General features: G+C 26.4%; 1 protein-coding gene across 1 annotated transcript in view; it reads right to left on the bottom strand.

Moving 5' to 3' along the window:
- The window catches only part of Rdl (Resistant to dieldrin), a 497,648-nt gene that overhangs the window by 232,724 nt on the left and 242,232 nt on the right, over positions 1-22,692 (bottom strand). The window contains exon 3 of the mRNA XM_075372468.1: positions 7,655-7,722. Coding sequence (XP_075228583.1) covers positions 7,655-7,722 — 68 coding nt within the window. The remainder of the gene's footprint in view (positions 1-7,654; positions 7,723-22,692) is intronic.

Below are 22,692 nucleotides of genomic sequence, written 5' to 3'. Positions count from 1 at the left end.
CATCTTAATTATTAAAAAACTCTGATTTTATTTAAATCGTTTTACAGGAAATTTGAATTGTCTTAAGGAAAAAAAACAGCAGTAATAATTTTCGATTCGGTAGACATTTCAAGGTTAACTCTATTCTATGAATCCTTCATTGATAAAAATAAGTTCTGTCCTTTTCTTTATCTCATCAAGAGGTAATAAATTCTGTGTAAAACCGGTTTTTTATATAATAAATGCGATTTAATTACTTATATTAGGCAAAAACTTAAATATTAAATCTTCGTTTACTTTTAATACATGTATCCTGTATTACTAAGAATAATTTGTTCGATTTCGAGTAAAATCTTTTGATCTACAAAAAGTAGTTGCAAATGTTATTAAACATTTTTGAAATTTACACCCTCAATTGAATTTTCATCATTAAATATTTAAATTAAAAATATATCTTTTATTACAGGTTTTTATAAAATTTATATTTTTCTTTACTTTTGTGAACAGACTTGTTTTGTTTGAGTTGTAACTGGTGGTGATGAGGTTTATATTAAAGTATGTCAAAAGAATAGTTTTGAAATTTACAGTAAAATATAAAATAGTATTTTAAAAAGTCACGCGTATGACTTTTTATAAATTTTTAGGATGTGAAAAAATTTTAGGCTATATATAAGTTTTTGTCCTTTATATAATAAGCGGATCAAAATTAAAATTTATATCTATATCTTTATAATTATCTATGTTCTATTGTTATTAAATGAAAGTTTCTCGGAACTTCTTTTAAAGAACGCAACAGATATTTATCTGTTGCGTTATTTAAAAGATGAACGGAACGAACTACTCATGCGATTTATATGATTTTTTTTATAGTTATTACATTTCAATCGACTTATTCTCGTTAGCTAGTTAAAAAATTTCATTAATGTAAAAAAAACAAAAAAAAAAACAAAAAACAGAGCTGTTAAAATTGAGATTAAAACGGTCTATTCACAAAATATAAGTTAAATTTTATAAACTATTCTTTAATTTTGAATAGTTTAAAATATTACTCATTCATTTATCACTTAATCGATTTGTGGAATATCTGATTTATTACGGCTCTAGAACAAAAGTTTACTATCGGTTTCTCTTGACAAAACCATGATTAAATAAATGATCCCCCTCACGAAAACAAACAGTAATGATTATAACAGTAAACGTAATAAACTAATTACGTCAGAAGTACTATTATCATTGGATTCTATAACTTGTTCAATTTATGGATCATGTGTCCCAACACATTCAGTTCGCACGCAATTTTTATAGAAGGTATACATGAGAATGTCCTTTTAAAACCAATATTTTTTTTAAATTAAAAAAAAAAAATATATATATTAACAGATTGTAATTTTTATAAACATATTTTAAAATTACTTATTAGTTTATAATTAAAACAAAATGTAATAAATTACGGTAAGTTTTATTTTAATGTATTATAGAAAAGATTGCTGTTCGATTAATATATGTATATTTTTATATAATAAATATTTAATAAAAATACTTAATCTAGATTATGTAAATATATATATATATATATATATATATATATATATATATATATAATTCTAATTGATTTTAATGTTTAAATTAAATTAGTCTCCTTCTGCTGCGTATCTGGAATCTGAAATTATATAATAATTAAACACTTATAATAAATCGTAAAATCTGTAAAAATAAAATAGTAAACAATCCATCTTATAATCTAATAATGAAATTATAATGTTGTATGTAAAGATAAAATAATAATAATAATAAATATAATAATAATAGCGTATTCAATAATTGCTGTAACAGTAAATCGGCATCTAGAGAGCTTGCTGCTAAATTTTTACAACACGAAAAATATATATATATATATTTATATATACAAACAAAACTAGATCAGTCCAAAAAAATAAAAATAAAATAAAAATAGCCTACAAAATCAAATCAAATTCTCGTCTCAGCAAGCAGATTTGATATTATTAATTTTTTTTTGTCTGAAGGTAACAGCATAACAACTGAAATTATTACGGGCTCCATGCTCTGGAGATATATATTTGTCATTCTTGCTACGGTACTGTACTTCCAAAAAAAAAAAATAATAAAAATAAATAAATAATACGTAAAAAAAATAATAACTGCAGTGCCTCAAGGGCTCTACTAACGTAACAGAAAAAAAAATTATAAAGACATCGATTGTAAAATTAGTGGTTTCAGATAACAGTGACTTTAAATATGCGTTTAACTTGGGGTCCATTTGCTGTACGCAGTAATGTGTAACTGACGAAAATTACACAATATATGCATGTATATATTTATCTAAACTTAATTATTAACATACTATTTTATATAATTAAATGAACCCCTAGTTGTGTTAAATAAGCAGTGCATGCGCGCCGCGTGCATCTTGCTATATATGTATATATCAAATATATAAATATATATATATATGTATGTATGTATATATTATTTTATAGTGAATTCCTCTAAATGGGCCTCTTCTTGAATTTAGCGGATATTTGTTGGAAGAGATTTTTAGGTTTTCGAGTAATTGTACTTTTTTTTTTGTAAAAAGTAATTAACATAGATAGTTAAATGATTATTTTTCTTTTTTTAACTAAATTTACATAAATAAATAAACACGTTTAAATATACTATTTTTCTGCTTTTAAATGTTATACTTTTATTATTTATATTCTGATGTAAATCTTATTTAATAAAAAATAACTGTAAATATTTAAAATTAAAGACACCGATATCATTGTTTAATATAAATACTTCGTTTTATATTCATTTTCTTATGTTGTTTTATCTATCTTATATAACCTAATTGTATTTCAAGATAATGTTTTATAATAAGAGGGAAAATTAGTACCCAAGAAGTTCGGACTAATAATTAAGATTATTCCTTTAATTAAAATTAAAGTTACTTAAAAAAAAGGTTAATATTTTAAAGCAACCAACCTCAACATAATTTTTGAAAACAAAGCTACGCGGTATCGCTTTCTATACTTTCTCGTTATCGTATTATTTTATCATGTTCTAAGTATTTTGAATTTCATTTTATTCTTTCAGAGATAATTTTTTCAAAACAACGATTCTGATATGATTTAATAAAACATTTATCAAATATCTTGGTAGTTAATTCGATTGGAATGGTCTGGATTATACTATTACGAATATTATTCATTAATTATCATTACTACCGATTTTATTATCGTCAATTAATATGAATATATGTTTGTAAATCTAGTTCGTATGAATGTTATTCATACCTTTTAAGATTTTGACTGAATATGAATATTCTGACCTAGATTCTAATAATCGGGGTATAATTTTTTGTTAAATGATTTAGAAAATCTATTCAAAGAGGATAGTTATCAAATAATTTTGACTTTACGATATTTAAAGAATATAATAAAATATATCGATACTTCATTGTTGTTTTCTGTGTTTGCAACTAGAAGTAAATGTTTCAGTAATTGTAATACTTTTTAGCTAAAAATATATATAGAGTACGAATATATAAAAACCTTACTTAATAATGATACTTATCAAGATATTCCCGGTGACGAGTATCAAAACCGATTGTATACAAACAGAAACTTAAGTAAGAATGGTTGTAATATTTCAAGTTGCTTGTTGTTTGTTTATTCGTTTAAATTTTACTTCGGAATTGTTTCACAAAGATGTTCTGAAAACATATGTAGTACGACAAAGGAGCAGTAATTAACTGGAATTTATAATAATAATAATAATCTAAAATTATCTTAAATAATTTGCGCACGCACAACTACTATTCCTAGACTGTTACTACTGTTATCTTGATTGCATGTGATGATCTGTGCACTGTGTAATTTAAACAATATTAAGTCAATCTTTTTTGTTATATATGTTTATTTTAACTAAGCTAATGATAGTTTTATAATGTCGGGTACAATTTTTTTCTTTCTTATTTTCTTTATTATCATCTTTACTTAAAGAAAAAATATTAATTTGATAGGTTTCACTAAGAAATCATCATAAGTAAAAATAATAATAACTAATAATTTAAATTGTAACCTAAAAAACTGCCGATAATAAATTAATACATTTATCTGTAATTAAAATTTTAGGTAAATTATTATCATAGAAGAAGAAAATAATTAATTGAAGTTTTTTCGGCGGTAAACGCGAAAATTAATATACCCAAAAAAATGAAATACAAAGAAATTGGAACGATGTATAACCGTTGTTCATTTTAACAGTGTATAAATAAACATAAATTTTTATCAAAGTAGACAAAAATTTCAATTCGAATTAGATAATTTCATTTGTAGGATATTCAAGTAAAGTTTATATATTTTAAATGGATTTACTTCAATTTTTAATTTTTTTCTCTCGTTTAGGAATTACATTCAAAAAATAAGCGATTTAATTGCATCAAAACTTTGGATGATAATTTTTTACGTGTTCTAATTTACTTTTAATTTATGTCTGTATTTCTGTTAATCTCAAATAATTTGGAAAATAATTTAAAAAAGAATTGTAACGATTTCAAATTCACCATAACTTTTTATCGGTTGATGTTGTAGCTATGAATTTTAATTATTAAAAACTTCTAAATATATTAATTGAAACGATAAATAATTTTTAAAAAAAATTATATGTTTTGATGCATCTTTTATTCTTGTTTTTATATTATTAATTTAAGTTACTTTTAATGGGCAATAAAAATAAAAATATTAGTGTATATTTTTAATTTTATTTAACCTATTAATCAAAGTATTAATTATTGTTATTATTACTTACATCCCTATTTTAATAAATTATAAATTAACGAATTAATAAAAAAAATAATTATTATAATCAGACTCTTTATTAGTGCTTCAGCTGTGTTGATTTTAAGTGAAGTGCCTTGCTGCTGTATCGAAGTGTGCAATAAATAGAATTTGAAGTGTAACTGAAGGTTTAGAATATCAGCATAAATATCGTTAAGCTATTCGTATATAATATTATTATTAATATATATATACTTTTATGTGTTGATCATCGATAACCGTGTAGATATATATACATATATATTTATATATTTTGATTTCTAATAAAAGTAAAATATAAAAATTTATTACAATTTAAAAAAAGGAAGTAATTCTACGGTTATGATTAGTTTTATTTTTACTTATTAATTTTTTTTTCAAATTGTCGTAAACGAATAAAATACTAATTTTCTAAGAAGCGTTAAAAAGCAAAACCAATCATAACGTAATATATTATAAAAATTAATTAAAGAATAATAATTTTGCATACCGAAAAAAAGCGTAAAATAATTAAGTTTAATATTCAAGCAATATTTTTTTTCTAACGTATAAAGTTTCTCGAAGTGAAAATATAATAACGTCAACGTAAATATAATTAAAATGACACAAATCTTTTTTTTTTTTTTGAAGGTTTGTTTGTAACTTTTTTCAGAACTAGAACTGAATGATAATGCTAAATACTAGTGCTGAGGATGTTTAAATCATGCAGAATGATCTGTTGTTTTTTTAGTAAAAATAATAATTCATATTGGATAGTAATCATTACAAGTATAATTTACGCAATTAAATCAGCTCAAGTAATGGAAAACCACTCTCATTATTTTTAAATTTAAATAATATAAATTGTTCATATAGTAAAAAAAACATTACAACTACAGAAAAAAATGAATAATCATTTTTTTCGTAATATCATAATAATATTGAAGCATATAAAGAAAAAGAAAGATTTGTCCTATTTATTTATTTTTTGAAAAATTATAAAAAAATAATAATTATAAACAACTTCGTCTAGATTTATAAAATACAAGGTTTTATTTATTTTTGAGAAAACTATTCCACATATATTATATTAAGTTAGTAAATTTATTATTATATTATATTTTAATAATAATAATAATAATAATGATAATGTATTGTTGTATCCAAACGTATTCATTTTACAGTATTATACATTCTAATTTTATTCCTGTAAGTTTTTAGCAGGTAGTTGTGGTTATGTCAAAATAAAATTATTTACGATGTAATAAAAAAAATAAATAATTGTAAAATTTTGTTCTAAAATCTGTTAAATCATACTTAAGGCTTATAATACTGTAAATATATAATGTTTTATTTTTATTATATAATTTCCTATATTTATTTAATGTTTTAAGCTAAAATATATAATGATTAAAAACAATAAATCAGTATTATTTTAAACGCGTAATCACAAGCGATCTTGCAAGTCTAGACTATCACCTTTCTTCATCATATTACTCCAACATTAAAAAAAAAACCGTCTACACTTAAAAAAAATATTATTTCTACTTTTCCAACGTAATTTAGTACAAACTCATTAAAAAAAAATTGTCCTTATAATTAGAATGTATGTTTCCATAAATCGTCTGATCGTGTAATACTGTTTGTTAAGCGTGACGTAATGTTTACATACGGGATTAAGGTAGCGGAGGAAAAACAGGATTTGAATCTGGATGTCCTTACTAACGATTCTAACCGGAAAAAAGTCATGCAGTATTTATATTTTTTTTTATGTCTCTTCCTTGTGAGAAAGTGAATAAAAAAAAATTATGTAGCAATATATCCGAATTATTATCTCTGTATTATATCAGCTTTTTAAACACTAAACCGATTCCGGTCTATAATGCTGTAATAGTAGAAGAAAAACATTATTTTAGACGAAAGTTTAATAAAACAGAAAGTTTATCGTTTTTTTATAAACTATTTACGAATTATTTAGGTTTTCCATTTATTGAACAGCTTTAATGATTAAATTGTAATAAATATAAATTTCCTTTAGTAGGGTTTACTATCATTTTAAGTAGATAATTTTTTTGTGCTGTCTTTTTTAAAATTAGAACATAGGTTGCAATTAATAATTCTCAATTTTTTTCAAATACATTTGTTTATAGCTCCAAAACTGTAACTTATTTACTGATAATGACTTGTAAAAATCTAGCACAAAATGTTCATCTACATAAAATAGAAAATATGAAAGTTAAATTTATTATAATTTAATAATTATAGATGATTGATTAAAAAATAAATATTGCTGAAATATTATTTTTAAAATATAATTGTGTCTGATTTTTTTATGTTTTTAAAAATTCATATATAAAAAAATAAATAATTCTTACAGTTTCTGTAAAATTATCTATTTTTTAATATATACTCGTATTTTATTTTTTATCGTGTTAATACATATATCTACAAGGAATCGGTCTTAATTTTTTTTTTCTGTAACTGATATCGATCATTTTTTAAAAATTATTGCTGTAGCGTGTATAAATGAATATAAATTATTTGGCCTGTAAAACGGAAGATATAAAAAAAGATTAAAAAAAACATATATATATATATATATATATATATATATATATATATGTATAAAATTAGTAGCTCCTTGTGTTCGTGTTGAGCGAGCACGCTGTTTTCAAAAAGAGGCCCAGAAGAAGGCGATGAATTATATATTATTATGTACTTAAATATATTAATGATAAGATAGATAGATAGATAGATAGGTAAATAGATAAATAGGTAATAGAGTGATAGAAATAGGTAATAGAGATAGAGCGATTTATACTGATACTAATTAATAAGTAGTAGATAGTGACTTCACAAGAGGATTGGATGTGTACCATTTTGACTTCACTGAGAGAACTGATGGATAAGACGTACATCGTAACTCCAACTTCGACAGGGGGACCTGAAATAAATCAATAGAAGCAGAAATGCTCCGCTGAATTATAGCGAGCAGCAATTGGACCCCAGGTAGTGAATAAATATATAGATAAATAGTAAATAGTATTTGTAGTTAGGTAACAGTCGCAGTAGTAATAGTCGTAGTGATGACAGTTTATGTAAAAGTAGCAGTAGTAAACGGTAGTAGTACATAAGACATCAAAACATGCTTAATAAATATATAGATATAGATATATATAAGTATATATATATCTGAAGTACAGTAATTAGGAGGAGCCACAGATCTAAACATCGGAAAGTTTTTTTAATTAAAAAAAATATATATTTAATAACAACAGTTTTTCGAAAATGTACCATTTGAACTTCTGAGAGGGAGCTGATCGACAGCACGTACATTGTGACGCCCACCTCAACCGGGGGACCTGTAACCAACCCTCTATAATCATTTAAAAAACCCACCCCATTTTATATTTTATTTTAATTTTTTAGATTAATGTTAGGTAAAATAATAACTTATTATTTAATCTTAAGTAAAATATCATATTTCATTATTTCATCCATTATAAATGAAACTCATGGAGTATACTTTTCAAAGAAGTATCTACGTATAATTCTGTACATCGTTCTTTTTCATCTTTTAATGTAATTTATTTTTTTATTACCTCTCTGAATTTAAATACTCATAAGTGTTCAAAGTCTATTTAAAAATATTATATATATTTTATGTGTAATCTATCGATGAAATACTGATAACATATTTTTCTTTTCACTTATTACCTTACTTATATCTAATTTTTTATACATTTATTTGATAATAGCATTGACAAATATCGTCATTAGCTACTATATACCGATAAAAAAATACAGTCACTCATCCAAAGGTAAACTGCAACCAGCGTTTTTTTTTAAATTTTATTAAGAGAGAATTTTTTTACAAAATTAGCTTTTATTGTTAATATTTTAAGCATATATTTATAAAAAAAAACATAATTTTTTCCTTCTGTAAAAAAAAGTCACATTAAAAAAATATTTACTTCAATATGTTTTAATAACTGTAAAGTTTATTTTATCTATTATTATTATTAAATTATATTTTTTCATAATGAAATATTTATATGATTGTTTTTATTTTATTTATGTTTTTAATGTTAAGCATAAGTTTTTTTTAATTTTTACTTGATTCATTTTATTTAAATAAAAAACTTTTAATTTTTTTATAAATACTATAATACGTATATATAATTTATAAATTAATTAATTGAAACAACATTGATCTTATGATTTTAATCTAAACTGATAAATTTTTATAACATTTTTTTTTTAATTAGTTTTTATTGTTAAATTATTCTTATTTCTTAGAATTTATTTTGGGTTTAAACAACATTGAGAGATCCAAATTTTCAATTTAATAAAAATATATTGAATATTGTTAGTTCATTTAAAAAAAAAAATATTCTAATATTTAAAAAATAAAACAATTATACATTTATAATTAACCAGCGTACACTGGTAGTTTATTACTTTTGAAGTAATTCCCTGTAGCTTTTCAAATGACTAAATAGCTTTAGTTTATGACTAATTTTTATGTGTGTGTATTTTTATATTTTAATTTAAATTTAAGTTGTTATAAGCTTAAATTTTTTTTATTATTATTATCGTAGTATAAATTAATAACTTCTGTAGTATATAAAACTAAAATGATAAATATTGATAAAACGAATTTTTCTAAATGTTATAAAAAAAAAAAAAATGAATAAACTGTATATGTAAATATGTTTTCAAAAGATTAAGTTTTTTTTTGGATAGTGAATTTAATGCTGTTGATGGCCTCCGTTCTGAAACAAAACCTTTTTTTCAGTTTGTGTTCTATTGGATCGTTTTTATGTTTGTCCTTTGATAGTTTTTGTCAAATTTTTTTGTTAATTAGTACTGCTCAAATGAATTCAGTTCGTGACTTTTTTATGCTTTATGTAAAATTTCTAAGTTGTAATCTGTGTGTATGTATCTTGTTAAGGTGATGAGCAAAAAGCGGTTTTTGTGTATCACCCAAATTTACCCTGAATAATTTCATGTATTCGTGTATCTTTGATTGAAGTTTTCCATTATAATTTGATGAAAATATCATATTAAACAAACATAGAATAAGTTAAGTACACTGCTTGATCACTTTATTAAAGAAATTTCTTATGTAACTCAAATCGATCCTAATGTAGAGAAATTAAAATTTTGAAAAAAGTGTTCTGGGAGCATATAGTCCCAAAGAAATGTAATATTTTGTTAATATTTGCTTTTAAAACATAGTAAATTGATTGTAATTACCTATGAAAGTGATTTTTTATTAATAAATATTGTAATAACTTCTGTGACCCTTTTCCTTTCTCAAGGATATAATATCAAGGATAAAATCCATACCATTTTCTATACTTTTAAAAAACTCTTGTAATTGAGATGTGCTGCATTATAAGGCGGTTTGGGGTCTATTTTAGGTTTTGTCCTGACCTCGAACAACCCTTTTAATGATATACAGTTAATAATTTAGCCGGCTCTAAGCTAATTTAGTAACTGTAAATTTTTCATCATATTTTTGTTTTGACCTAGATTCACAGAAATCAAAAGACTTATAAATACATGACTTCCGAACAAATAATTTTTTCCTATTATATTATAAAAGAAATCCATCGAAAAACCGTAAATGTTCTAAAAATCGAGGAATAACAGAAATATGTAATTGTGTACCAAACCCGTGCGATTGTGTTTGTTTTCTGGTGGAGAACTAAAAGTGAAGGAATGAAAGATTACGTTAGAATACTAAAAACGTTCCTATTGCGTCTTCTTTGAAATATTAATGTAGAATTGTTTAATGTAATGAAGATAATTTTTGGCATAGATTCACGTTTGGTGAAAGAAAATCTTATGTAATGTCATTACAAGGGTTTTGGATCTTTTCTCTTATGCCTCTTCTCTCATATTTTCCCTAATTTTTTCTAATTTCTTCAACATTTCGATTCTAACACCATTAGAACGTAATAGAAATGCTTAACTACTCGTACACAATGAATAAACAGTGAAAAATAAAAATTTGTCATTCATAGTTCTAATGGTTATTTCTTTGAAATTAGTCTTCATTGAAATAATAAATCAACATGGTATTTCTAAATACGATTATTAGGCTAAGCACAGATATTACTATTGTTTTTTATTTACAATTTATCTTGTATTAAAAAAATAATCAAACCAAATTTTCCTATTTGTGAAAATCATATAGAAGAGGTCATTTAGACGATCATTTCATAGTTAACCGTTTTCGGAATTTACTTAATCCCTTGGTCGACGCTAACAGATAAAATGTTTATTTGATATAGGCGTCCACGAAGTGGAGAAATCGAGTTGAGCACCTCAGTTACCGGACTCATACTTATTCGAATATCTATGCTGACATAGAATGAAATTCTGGCCTCCTGAATAAAGGTTGCCGCAGAATATTCCCAAGTAAGCGAAACATTTATTTACTTTTCTGTACAGTTCAGTATTTATATTTTATTAAATTACATTTTTGTATCTGTTACTTACTGAAGATAAATAACAATGATACATAACTATAACATCCAATAAAATTTCCTGCCAAAAAAGGCAATGGTGACATGCGGGGAAAAACTGTTTTCAATTTAGCTGCACTTAAAAAGCAAATGCAGTTATTTTAAAGTATAAAAAAGTAAGCAATAAATTTAAAATTAGTTTAAGTATTAATCATGGCCTGTTGGTATTGACAAAAATTAATTATATAATAATTTCCACTTACCAGCTATTTTTACTATTATGTCCGAGCGCTTTCGGATATTAATCCATCATCAGGAAATTTATGTGTTATCCATTATAATTATTTCCTTCACAAATTAATATATTAAATGAATTTTAAATTATAAAAACAAAAATTATAAATACAACAATTGATCGTCAACAAGTAAAAATAATGTCGACGTTGTCCGTCATGTCAGTATGAAGCTCTCAATTATTATAAATTGAGTGCTTGATAACAATTGAGGTCTTCATATTGACATGACAGACAACGTCGACATTATTTTTACTTTTTGACGAACAATTTTTGTATTTATAATTTTTGTTTTTAAAATTCAAAATTAATTTAATACATTAATTTTTGAAAGAAATAATTATAATGCATAACACATAAATGTTGCTGATGATGGATTAATATCTGAAAGCGCTCGGTCGTAATAATAAAAATATTTGCTAAGTGGAAATTATTTATAATTAATAAATTTTAACATTTTTATAATGTAAATTATTATATTCATACAGTTTTGAGCTTTTTGAAATGATAGAACTAACTAAATCTTATTCGAAGTTATATTTAAAGTGTATGTATTGATATGGATTGTATGTATACTTTTTTAGTAAATAGATTCTTTTGAAATTGAGAAATTATAAGTTTAAATACGGTAATTTAATACAGAGTATCCGGGCTAAAGGTATCCAAAAGTAACGGCCTATATTTAGAAAACCAGTCGTTATAATCTGTTAAACGTAGGCTCAGTCGACAGGAAATATTTTCAAGATTTGTTCTGAATATTTTCAACGTCAGCGGAATATGCATGGGTAAGCAAGCCGACTTATAATGCAATTTTAGTCAGTATTAGTCAGTCGAAATGTGGACATTTTGACCCTACAACAGAAGGTTCAGTGCGTACTTTGGTTAGCGGAGTTTCAAACGAGTTACGCGTGTTCAACGGCGTGTACGAACCGAATAAAATATCGATCCTCCTACATCCAATTCTATTCATCAGCGAGGTACGACTTTAAGAGAGCCTGGAAGCTTGGTTTTACAAACTGGAAATGATCCAAATCTTTCAGTTAGCGACGAGACTGTTTATCGTGTACGCGATTTATTCACTGCTAGTCCTGGAAAGTCAATTAGGCGGGCTAATTACGAACTGAAAATTCCTCGTTCCACTGTTCACATTTTTAATAAGGGGTTCTGATTGAGAGCATACAAGTTATAACCCTTTCAACACATTTAACCAAACGATTGCCACCTACGATATCAGTTTGCTCCAGAGGTGATGCACCGTGTTGAAAATAATTCTAATTATGTTGATACGTTATTATTTAGTTATGAGGTAATTTTTTATACGTGCGGGAATGTTAACAGAAAAAGTTGCCAAATTTGAGATACTGAAAACCCCCATTTATTAATTGAAATGAGAGGGACACACCGAATGTCAGTGTCTGGTTAGGACTACACAAAAATGGGGTTTTTTTCATGGAGCCCACTGTGACAGAACACATATACTTTGACATGCTTTAGAACCTTTTCTGTTTTGTTTCTTAAATTCTTGCAGGCTTCTCAGTTTCCAACAAAATGGTGTTTTAACACACTTTCATGGAGGTGTTACCATGTTCTTAAACAACACTTTCCCCCGGATGTTGGATCGAATGTGAAGGTCTGACTCCATGGCCACCTACATCTCCAGATATTATTCCTTTGAACCTTTTTATTTGAGGATTTATTAAAAGTTGTGTGTAACAAAGAAAAATTCGAAATTTGGACGATTCAAAACAAAGAATTGTTGAAGCTGATGGTCTAATAACGTTGCAGATGTTCATAAACACTTGAGAAGAGTTAGATTCTGGTCTAGATGTCTACCAAGCTACAAAAGGTGCACATATTGAACTTGAATAACTACATCAAAACTTTATGAGTAAATTATTTTAACTGGTTCTTGTAGTATAAGCTGTTACTTTTGGTTTCGTTAGATCGGAAACCCTAAAATAGTCTGCTGTAATTAATAGTATGTAATTTGTATATATAACTATATAGTTTTGTAAATAGGTAATTCTAATACATCAGCGTGGTAAATATATAAATAATTTTTATATAGTATTCAAAAACAATCAGCCCCAGTATAAGTCTAGATTAAAAAATTGTTATTTACGAATTATTGTTAATTTAATTTTCTTTCCAAATTTTTAAAAACTTATTAAAGGTCAAATTTTTATCAGTTAGGTAACACGACATAAACTATACTCGTATTTATTTTTCTTGGCGTCCAAAGGTCCAGCCAGCTTTTCTGGAAGTTTTAGGATTTTTAAAATTATAATCGCTATTAATGCGATCAACGGAAAACACATAGTGGCAGCACTGATATTTCAGATCCCCCTTTCAGCCGGTCATCTGCATTTCCAGTCAATGGTGTCAAGATGAACTCGGTAATACTATAATGTATTTAGATTGTTTTACGATTTCCTTTTCTTAATTATAATCTTGTTCCTTTTGTAGGTGAGAAATATTTCTTAAAACTTTAAACTTGACTTAATCTCGTAATATATTTTTAAATAAAATTTTTACTACTACAAATCGTACGTTTGATAGTGATTTTATTAGTTACGCCGAGATGTTTACTAGCGTTTATTTTTGTTTGGGAATAGAGGGGTAATTATAATATTTAATACTCTTTTATTTTTTAATTACACTTAATAATAGTTACTCCTAATTTTTTAATACACTATTTATAAAATATAAAAATAAATATTTATTGAAACTTTTATAGTGTAGGTTAAAAAAGCGAAATCCTTTTTTTATTTTTTAAACAAGATTACGGTTAAATGAAATAATACTTAGCATACTATGCTAAGTATTTGAGCATAAATTAAAAACATTATTAACGTCGAATAAGAACATCGCGAAAAGTTGTTTTTGTAGATTTTTAATTAACTTAAAAAGATTATTTAAATATAATTTACGTAAAGAAATACATGAATATTAAAGGTGTATTTTCTTTGTGTAAAGGTTATAACATTAATTCTGTGTATTATTACTTCTAATTCTTTCATATTTAACTAACAATGATTCTTTGTTAAAAAAGATCTATATTATATAAAGAGATATATTACAAAAATTATTTATAATTACTTTCTTTTTGTTATCTTTTTTTTTATTCAATAAAATTTTAAATTAATCTAAATTTATGTTACATTTTTATACTTTTATTTAGTTATTTGATTATATTAAACTACATTTTTTGTTATTAAATTATAATATAGGTTAATTTTTTATTTTATTCACTTAGAATAATTAAAAAATACATCTTGTACATAAATATTGTATTTTTCCTTAAAATATTATTAAAAAAATACTTGTTTATAAAAGACGATATTATAAAAATATTTTCTGTTTTTTTTCTTAATGATTTTCTATTTTTTTCTGAATAATAGAAATGAAAAACTAAATTTTAAATGCAATATTACTTGAAAGAAATTTTCTGCGTTGCCTAAATATAAAACTTTTCTTTTAATTGATTTTCTATTTCATATGGTTTTAATTCATATAGCAATTTATATATATATCATTGTTATTTTAAAATGATTAACTTTAAAAAAAAAATTATTAGCAGATATAACTGAAGTTCAAATATTTTTTTAATTTATAAAAACAGCTTGTAGGTAGTGAATGCTCTAATCTTCAGTATGATTGATGAAATAAATCGCAGAGAATTTTCCCTCCAGTTGTTATTATCCCATTTCGAACTACTACTACTCTCCTTTTTAAAATTTTAAGAGAGCACTTCCTACTGTTTGTAACCATTTCTATTTGTTTGACGACTGAATTTAAAACATATATGCGACGGATCGTCATTATAAATACATATATGTAATGTAATTATAACATAATGACCGATATTGGAGAAGTAATTTTTCATTGGGTTACGGTAGGAAAATTTCCCTGTTACTTACGGCACGTTTAATATTATTAAACGTATATTATATTTAATTTATATTATTAGACGGTTTAATATTATTTCCTTATTACTTACGGTACACAGAATTTCCCTTTAGCGTGTATTATTCTCTAATTTATATTTTTAGTTCTTTCCTCGTCTCTGAAAAGAAATATTGTTTTATTCAATGAATCCTAGATATAATACACCTTTCCGATGTTATGTAAGCTTTGTATACCAGCTAATGGAAACGTAATGAGGATGAAGTAAATATTTTAACAATAGATGTATGTATTATAAAAAGATTCTAAAAAAATATTTCGATGTTTCCCGGCTAACTTATTAATGTTTACAGAATTATAACTTACATATTAAAATAATTTAATTTACTTAGATAAATTGACGATTTAAAAATGAAAAGTAGAAAGCCTTTCAAACTACCTAGTAGAAACAGGGTATTATACATAGAGGGTCTTCGTTACGTGACTTCTGCACAGTTTTATAATTTATTAATGAAAAACGTGATCTCGTGTCTTATACTACACAACTTAGAATGACTTGAAATAAATATTACAGATGTTAACTTACGGCAACCTCTTTTCAGAGTAGCAAATTACTGACTAGTTTAATACCATTATGTAGTAAAATATTACTTCGGATCTGTATAAACGTGTTTTAAATAAAAGATAAGTAAGATTATTTATTTTTTAGATAAATATTATTTTATGAATTAATTTATCGTTACTGAAATTTAAAAATTACCGGTGTACATATTTTAATTTTGTTAACGCTAATTACTAATTTTATTAATTTTTTTAATTTTCAGTTACACTAACTTGGGGCGGAAAGGCTTCAAAAACATTAAGAAATGTTGATACAATAAAAAAAATTAAAGATGAAACAAAATACAACTATCCATTAACTACATAAAGTATGTTTAATTTTTCAATTCAAAGCTGTACTGGCATATCGATCATACTTCCTGTCTTCATTATTTTTCACTTTTTAAATAATATTATTCGATTTTGACTTTTTTCTGCAAATCTAAAAATGTTTTAATATGATTTTAATTCCGGAAGAAACCAATACAGACAACGGAGTTGTAAGACAAAGCGTTCCATAATTTTTCTTTTTTTTCATATGAAAGAAATTGTTAAATTATTTAAATCTCATAGTTTATCTTTTATTTCCTTTTTTAAAAATGAATTATACGAGTATAATTAAATTATTAACTTCGTAAGACACATAATAATTTATTTAAAAATACTGAACTACTTTGACGTAGAGATTATTGAAAGAATAAACAATAAGAAAATAAAAATAATTAAATTAATGAAAAAAACTTTTTTTGTATCCATATTGAAATATACATTTGTAAAGAACGTTTATTTATTTTTATGGCTGCAATAAATAAAATAGTATTTATTTATTATTCATCATAAAAAGCTTTTTTAAACAGAAGCGTCTAGTGATATAAACATTTGGTACTTTTTCGTTTTATGCCACCTAAAAATTCTTGCCCAAATCAACTTAAAATCACTCAAAAATAATTATTATGTTGAAAAAAAAACAATTTTTACGCGAGAAAAAGTAAAAAAAGTTTTTTTTCAATTTTTAAAAAAAACTTTATCAAAAAAATTTTTGACAAAAAATGCAATAAGCATTATTGTTTATAATTATAGGTATAAATTAACAAATTTAACCTACGCTCGCTTCGTTCGCTAACCTCGATTAATTAACAGTAATGTTTTGATTATTTAAATAATAAATAATTAACCCACCGGGTTGGTCTCGTGGTGAAGGTGTCTTCGCAAATCAGCTGATTTCGAAAACGAGAATTCCAACGTTCAAATCCTAGTAAAGGCAGTTGCTTTATTACGGATTTGAATACTAGATCGTGGATACCTGTATTCTCTGGTTGCTGAATTTAAATTAACTACAAATCTCAGAAATGGTCGACCTGAGTCTGTACAAGACTTCACTTACACTCATAAATATCATCCTCTGAAGTAATACCTGACGGTTATTACCGGAGGCTAAACAGGAAAAAATAATTGCAATAATTACTGAATTTATTATTTAAATACTCAAAACAATACTGTGTTAATAAGTCAAAAGTTAGCGAGCGAAGCTAGCGTTGGTTAAGTTTGGTTAAATTATATTTATAAAATAAGTAAATATAAATGGTTATATTGAATGAATCTTTACACGTTTACAACTTGATTTGGCGAGGAAAAATGATTGTTTTCAATTTAAAAAATTTTTTTTCAATTTTTTGATTTTAAAATTATTTTTATTTCCAAAATCAAGAACATATAATGATTTTCCAGGAGGTTTGGGGGTGGAGTGGCGCGAAGCACCCCCCGATTTTTTCAATATACGGTTTATAAATATAAAACTATAATTTTACATTCCTATAATTTTACTCTCAAAACTCAAACTGAATTCCTAACATGTTTACAACTTCATTTGGTGATGAAAACTCATCTGTTTCACCTAGTCATATTGCTAGAATCTCAGGTACATAAAATAATAACAGTGAATCCTATATGATGTAAGTACGTTCAGTAGCTTATCAACCATGGGACCGTACTCGTTACTTTCAATCTCTTGAGCGATTAGTAACAAAGAAAGTGCCATAAAATTCTTACAAGATAAAAATATATTACATAGGATTTCAAAGTGTAAAAACAAACATCTAATGACATTGAATTTAAATGGACGTGGTAGGTGGCTTAGCAAAAAAACGAACTTGTCGATCAGAAATTGGTTTACGCAATAATAAATGGTTACAGGATACACAATTATCATTTGATACTATTATTTTATTTATTTACTGCTGGTCAGAAGAATATACAACTACTTAATTTTGTAAATGTGAATTGGGAATGGCATCAGAGGCAATCACAGATTGGAAACATTATTTACGTGAAGTATGTGCTGATGATATATTGATGAATCCCCCAAAAATTAGTGGACCAGGAATGACAGTAGAAATAGACGAATCTAGTTTTTCAAAACGAAAATATGATAGATCTCGTGTGTTGGCAAGTCATTGTCTTTTTGGAGGAATCTGTCATGAAACACGTGAGTGTTTTATGTATGCGGTGCCAGATAGGAAAAAAGAAAGGTTGCTTAGCATCATGACATATTGCATTGAGAAAGGTTCAACAATTATATCTGATAAGTGGAAAGCCTATGATAATATTTCTTTATAAGAAGGTTATGTTTTCCAACAGTATACGGGGAACCATAGTGAAAATTTTGTAGAACGAGAGAGTGGTGCTCACACACAAAATACTGCAAATTTATGGGCATGTGCTAAGCGACGTAACAAGAAAGAAAATGGTACCGCTAGATCTATGATTGTTTCTTATGTGTGTGAATTTTTGTGGCGTAATCGGCATAGGGTAGAAGATCTCTTTGAAATAATGTTAGAAAATATTTCAAATTTTTCTAGTAAAATCAATTTGTTGTTGTTACTTTAATTGCTTTTTTTATAAACTATGTTCACATATTAATAATGTACGTATATCTTAATGATTGTTACGACGTTTCCAAATCAACAAGTTTATTTATTAATTAAGAAATAAAATTTATTTTTTTGTTATTTGATGTTATATTTCCTTGATTCAAGGCGAATACAAAAAAAAAAAAATAGAAAAAAAAATTTACTTTTTCTCGTCTAGAAATTTTTTTTCTCAACATAATGTTTATTTTTGTCTATACGGAAGAACTGAGAGGAGAGTGGAAGAGGTGTTAGGAGAAAACCAATTTGGTTTCAGGAAAAGTATAAGGGTAAGGGAAGCAATTTTAGGCCTCAGATTAATAGCAGAAGGAAGATTAAAGAAAAACAAACCAACATACTTGGCATTTATAGACCTAGAAAAGGCATTCGATAACGTAGACTAGAATAAAATGTACAACACTAAAAAAATTAGGATTCAAATACAGAGATAGAAGAACAATTCTAACATTTACAGGAACCAAACGGCAACAGTAATAATTGAAGAACATAAGAAAGAATCCGTAATAAGAAAGGGAGTCCGACAAGGATGTTCCCTATCCCCGTTATTTTTTAATCTTTACATAGAACTGGAAGTTAATGATGTTAAAGAAGAATTTAGATTCGGAGTAACAGTACAAGGTGAAAAGATAAAGATGCTACGATTTGCTGATGATATAGTAATTCTAGCTGAGAGTAAAAAGGATTTAGAAGAAACAATGAACGGCATGGATGAAATCCTACGCAAGAACTACCGCATGAAAATAAACAAGAACAAAACAAAAGTAATGAAATGTAGTAGAAATAACGAAGATTGAATGTGAAAATAGGAAGAGAAAAGATTATGGAGGTAGAAGAATTTTGTTATTTGGGGAGTAGAATTGCTAAAGATGAACAAAGCAGGAGCGATATAAAATGCCGAATAGCACAGGCGAAACGAGCCTTCAGTCAGAAATATAATTTGTTTATATAAAAAATTAATTTAAATGTCACGAAAAGATTTTTGAAAGTATATGTTTGGAGTGTCGCTTTATGTGGAAGTGAAACTTGGACGATCGGTGTATTTGAGAAGAAAAGATTAGAAGCTTTTAAATTTGGTGCTACAGGAGAATGTTAAAAATCAGATGAGTGTTGCGGCAAATTGATAAAGAGAAAATCATTTGGACAAATATAGTTAAAAGAAGAGACTGACTTATAGGCCACATATTAAGGCATCCTGGAATAGTCGCTTTAATATTGGAGATGTATTGTACATGTAAATGGGAAAAAATGTGCTGGTGGGTAACGTTTGGAATATGTAAAACAACGTTTTAGGAATGTAGGATGTAAGGGGATACCAAAATGAAACGACTGGCACTATATAGGGAATCTTGAAGAGCTGTATCAAACCAGTTAAATAACTGAAAACCAAAAAAAAATCCAAGGATACTGTATCGTAACTATTTTGAACCGTCATTGTTATAGTAATTTTGTTAGAACTAATGTCATTTGCACTGATTCGGGATTATTGAGTAGGATTTTACATCAAATATGAAGGCTAATGTTATTTTTGGTTAGTATGTACTGTTGTAGAGCGGTAGCTTATACATTCATTTATATAACAACAAACTAAACATTCAAATTAATAATTTTTGTAGGCATCCGCATCTACATATAGATCAAGTCTCTATTAATATGTAATATTTCTCATGGTGTAACATCAAAAATTTATGTTTTTATAACAAAAAAAAAAAAAAATATATCGTGTTTACTAAATATAATCATGGATGGACAAAAAAGTTTAAAAACATAACCGTTCCTTCTTCACAGTGGACCTTCAGACACCGTATTATGTCAATCTCGCTTCATTTACCGGTGACACGGCTATCGACAGCCAGCGATGTTGACCCAATTTTAGCTTCAAATAAATTACATTCTGAATTGGATCAGATCAACGGATGGCTATCCAGATGGAAGATTAAGGTTAATCAAAACCTCCTCATTCGAAATGAGGGGAGGAGACTGTCCACGGGTACATCTCGATGCTGTTTTCAAACCGCATGCTCAAAATGTACGGTACCTTAGTCTTTATCTTCATTGTCGTCTGGCGTGGAAGTTCCATATCAGGAAAAAGAGAAAACAAATGAATATCAAGTCTGAGGAAAGGTATTGGTTTTTGAGCAGGAGATCATAACTTTCACTATGTAAGAAGCAGTTGTTGTACACTACTCTTCTGAAACCGATACGGGATCCAACTTCGGGGTACAACGGCAGCAACAATATCGAGATTATAGAACGATTCCAAAATAAATTACTGAGGAGCATAACAGAAGCGCCTTAGTTCGTAAGAAATAGTGCCACATACGAATGTCTGGATTTATCCTATGTTCGAGGAGAAATACAGCGATTCGGTTCAAAATATAAACAACCACGTGAATTATTTAGCCATTAACCCTGTAGACAATAGTGAAGGCTTTAGAAGGCTAAAAAGATTCCACATGTTGGACCTCGGTAACTTTGTGCGATTTGTGTTGGTGCTCCTTCAAATGAGTGTTACTATCCATCAATTAATATATTCACTTTGTTCAATTTTAGTTACTACTCTTCGTTGTTAATGTTAGTTTTATTTTCATTTTACTTCTTTCTCTGTGTGTTTCATCCTTTCTTTTGTTTATTAATCCTTATGATTTTTAGTTTTGTGTCGCGTCACCAATGGTACTATTCTCTGACTTAACTTTCTGTGTGTACTTGTATTTAATGTTCTGTGTAAGAAGAATATTAGTATATAATTTTTGAGAAGATTCAATAGGATCCTCTCTGCATGTGATGATATTTATTTATGTTTTTTCTTTGTATTGTAACAAATTATAAATTTTATTTTCAGACAAATTTTTTTAATTTTATTTATTATAACGACGCAGCAAATTTACAATGTGTTCAGCATGATAATTGAATAATAAATAAATAAGCTTTATATTTGAACTAACATTAAGCAGTCACAGACTCAGCGGCTGGTGACTTAACGATAACAACGAAATGAAAGAATTGAAATAGAAGAGCACTTCGTACAGCCAGACAAGTCACCTAATTGAAACGATAAGGCAAACCAAGAATATTATTCCTTTGCAATGTTGAAAAATCACTGATCGTGTTATCCAATAAATTGACCGCCAAATATTTCGGGTACCGATCTAAAACGATTTTCATACCGTAGGCTGACCAGAGAGATTTCCTGCCGAACGGTTCGCAACTTCAGATCATTATATATGAGGTTATTGCTTTTGTACCAGGGTATGTTTAGCATTTTTCACAATGTTTTTGTCTGTTATCGTTCAAGTATGTCAATACTGGAGTTGCATGTTGTACCCCACAATTCAAGCCCGTTAGTCCAAACAGGCTTCAAAACTGATTTATAAATCAGTAATTTACTTTCTACGAAGCCTATGTCCTATCAGCCAGTACATGTTTTTAAACTTGAGGTTCAACTGTGTATCCTCTTAGATTTGGCATGTTTTGTCCAAGTAGGTCTTTGGTCAAGGTGAAAACCCATATGTTTACAGCCCTGGGATCTCAGAATTGGAACATTGAAGATAGAAACAGGACAGTGTTCCTGAAGATGGATGAACGTGACGTGCTTTGATTTTGTTTCGTTTATTTATATTTTCCGAAATGTAAGCCACAATTCGAGGAGAGTGATATAATCTTGAATAAAATGAAACAAAGTAGTTGGATTTTCGTGAACAGCAAGAATTATAGT

The sequence above is a fragment of the Lycorma delicatula genome, chromosome 8, assembly GCF_047948215.1.
Source record: "Lycorma delicatula isolate Av1 chromosome 8, ASM4794821v1, whole genome shotgun sequence".
NCBI classification, from domain to species: Eukaryota; Metazoa; Arthropoda; class Insecta; order Hemiptera; family Fulgoridae; genus Lycorma; species Lycorma delicatula.
The sequence above is the reverse complement of the archived record's forward strand: the minus strand, read 5'-3'. Positions and strand labels throughout refer to the sequence as shown.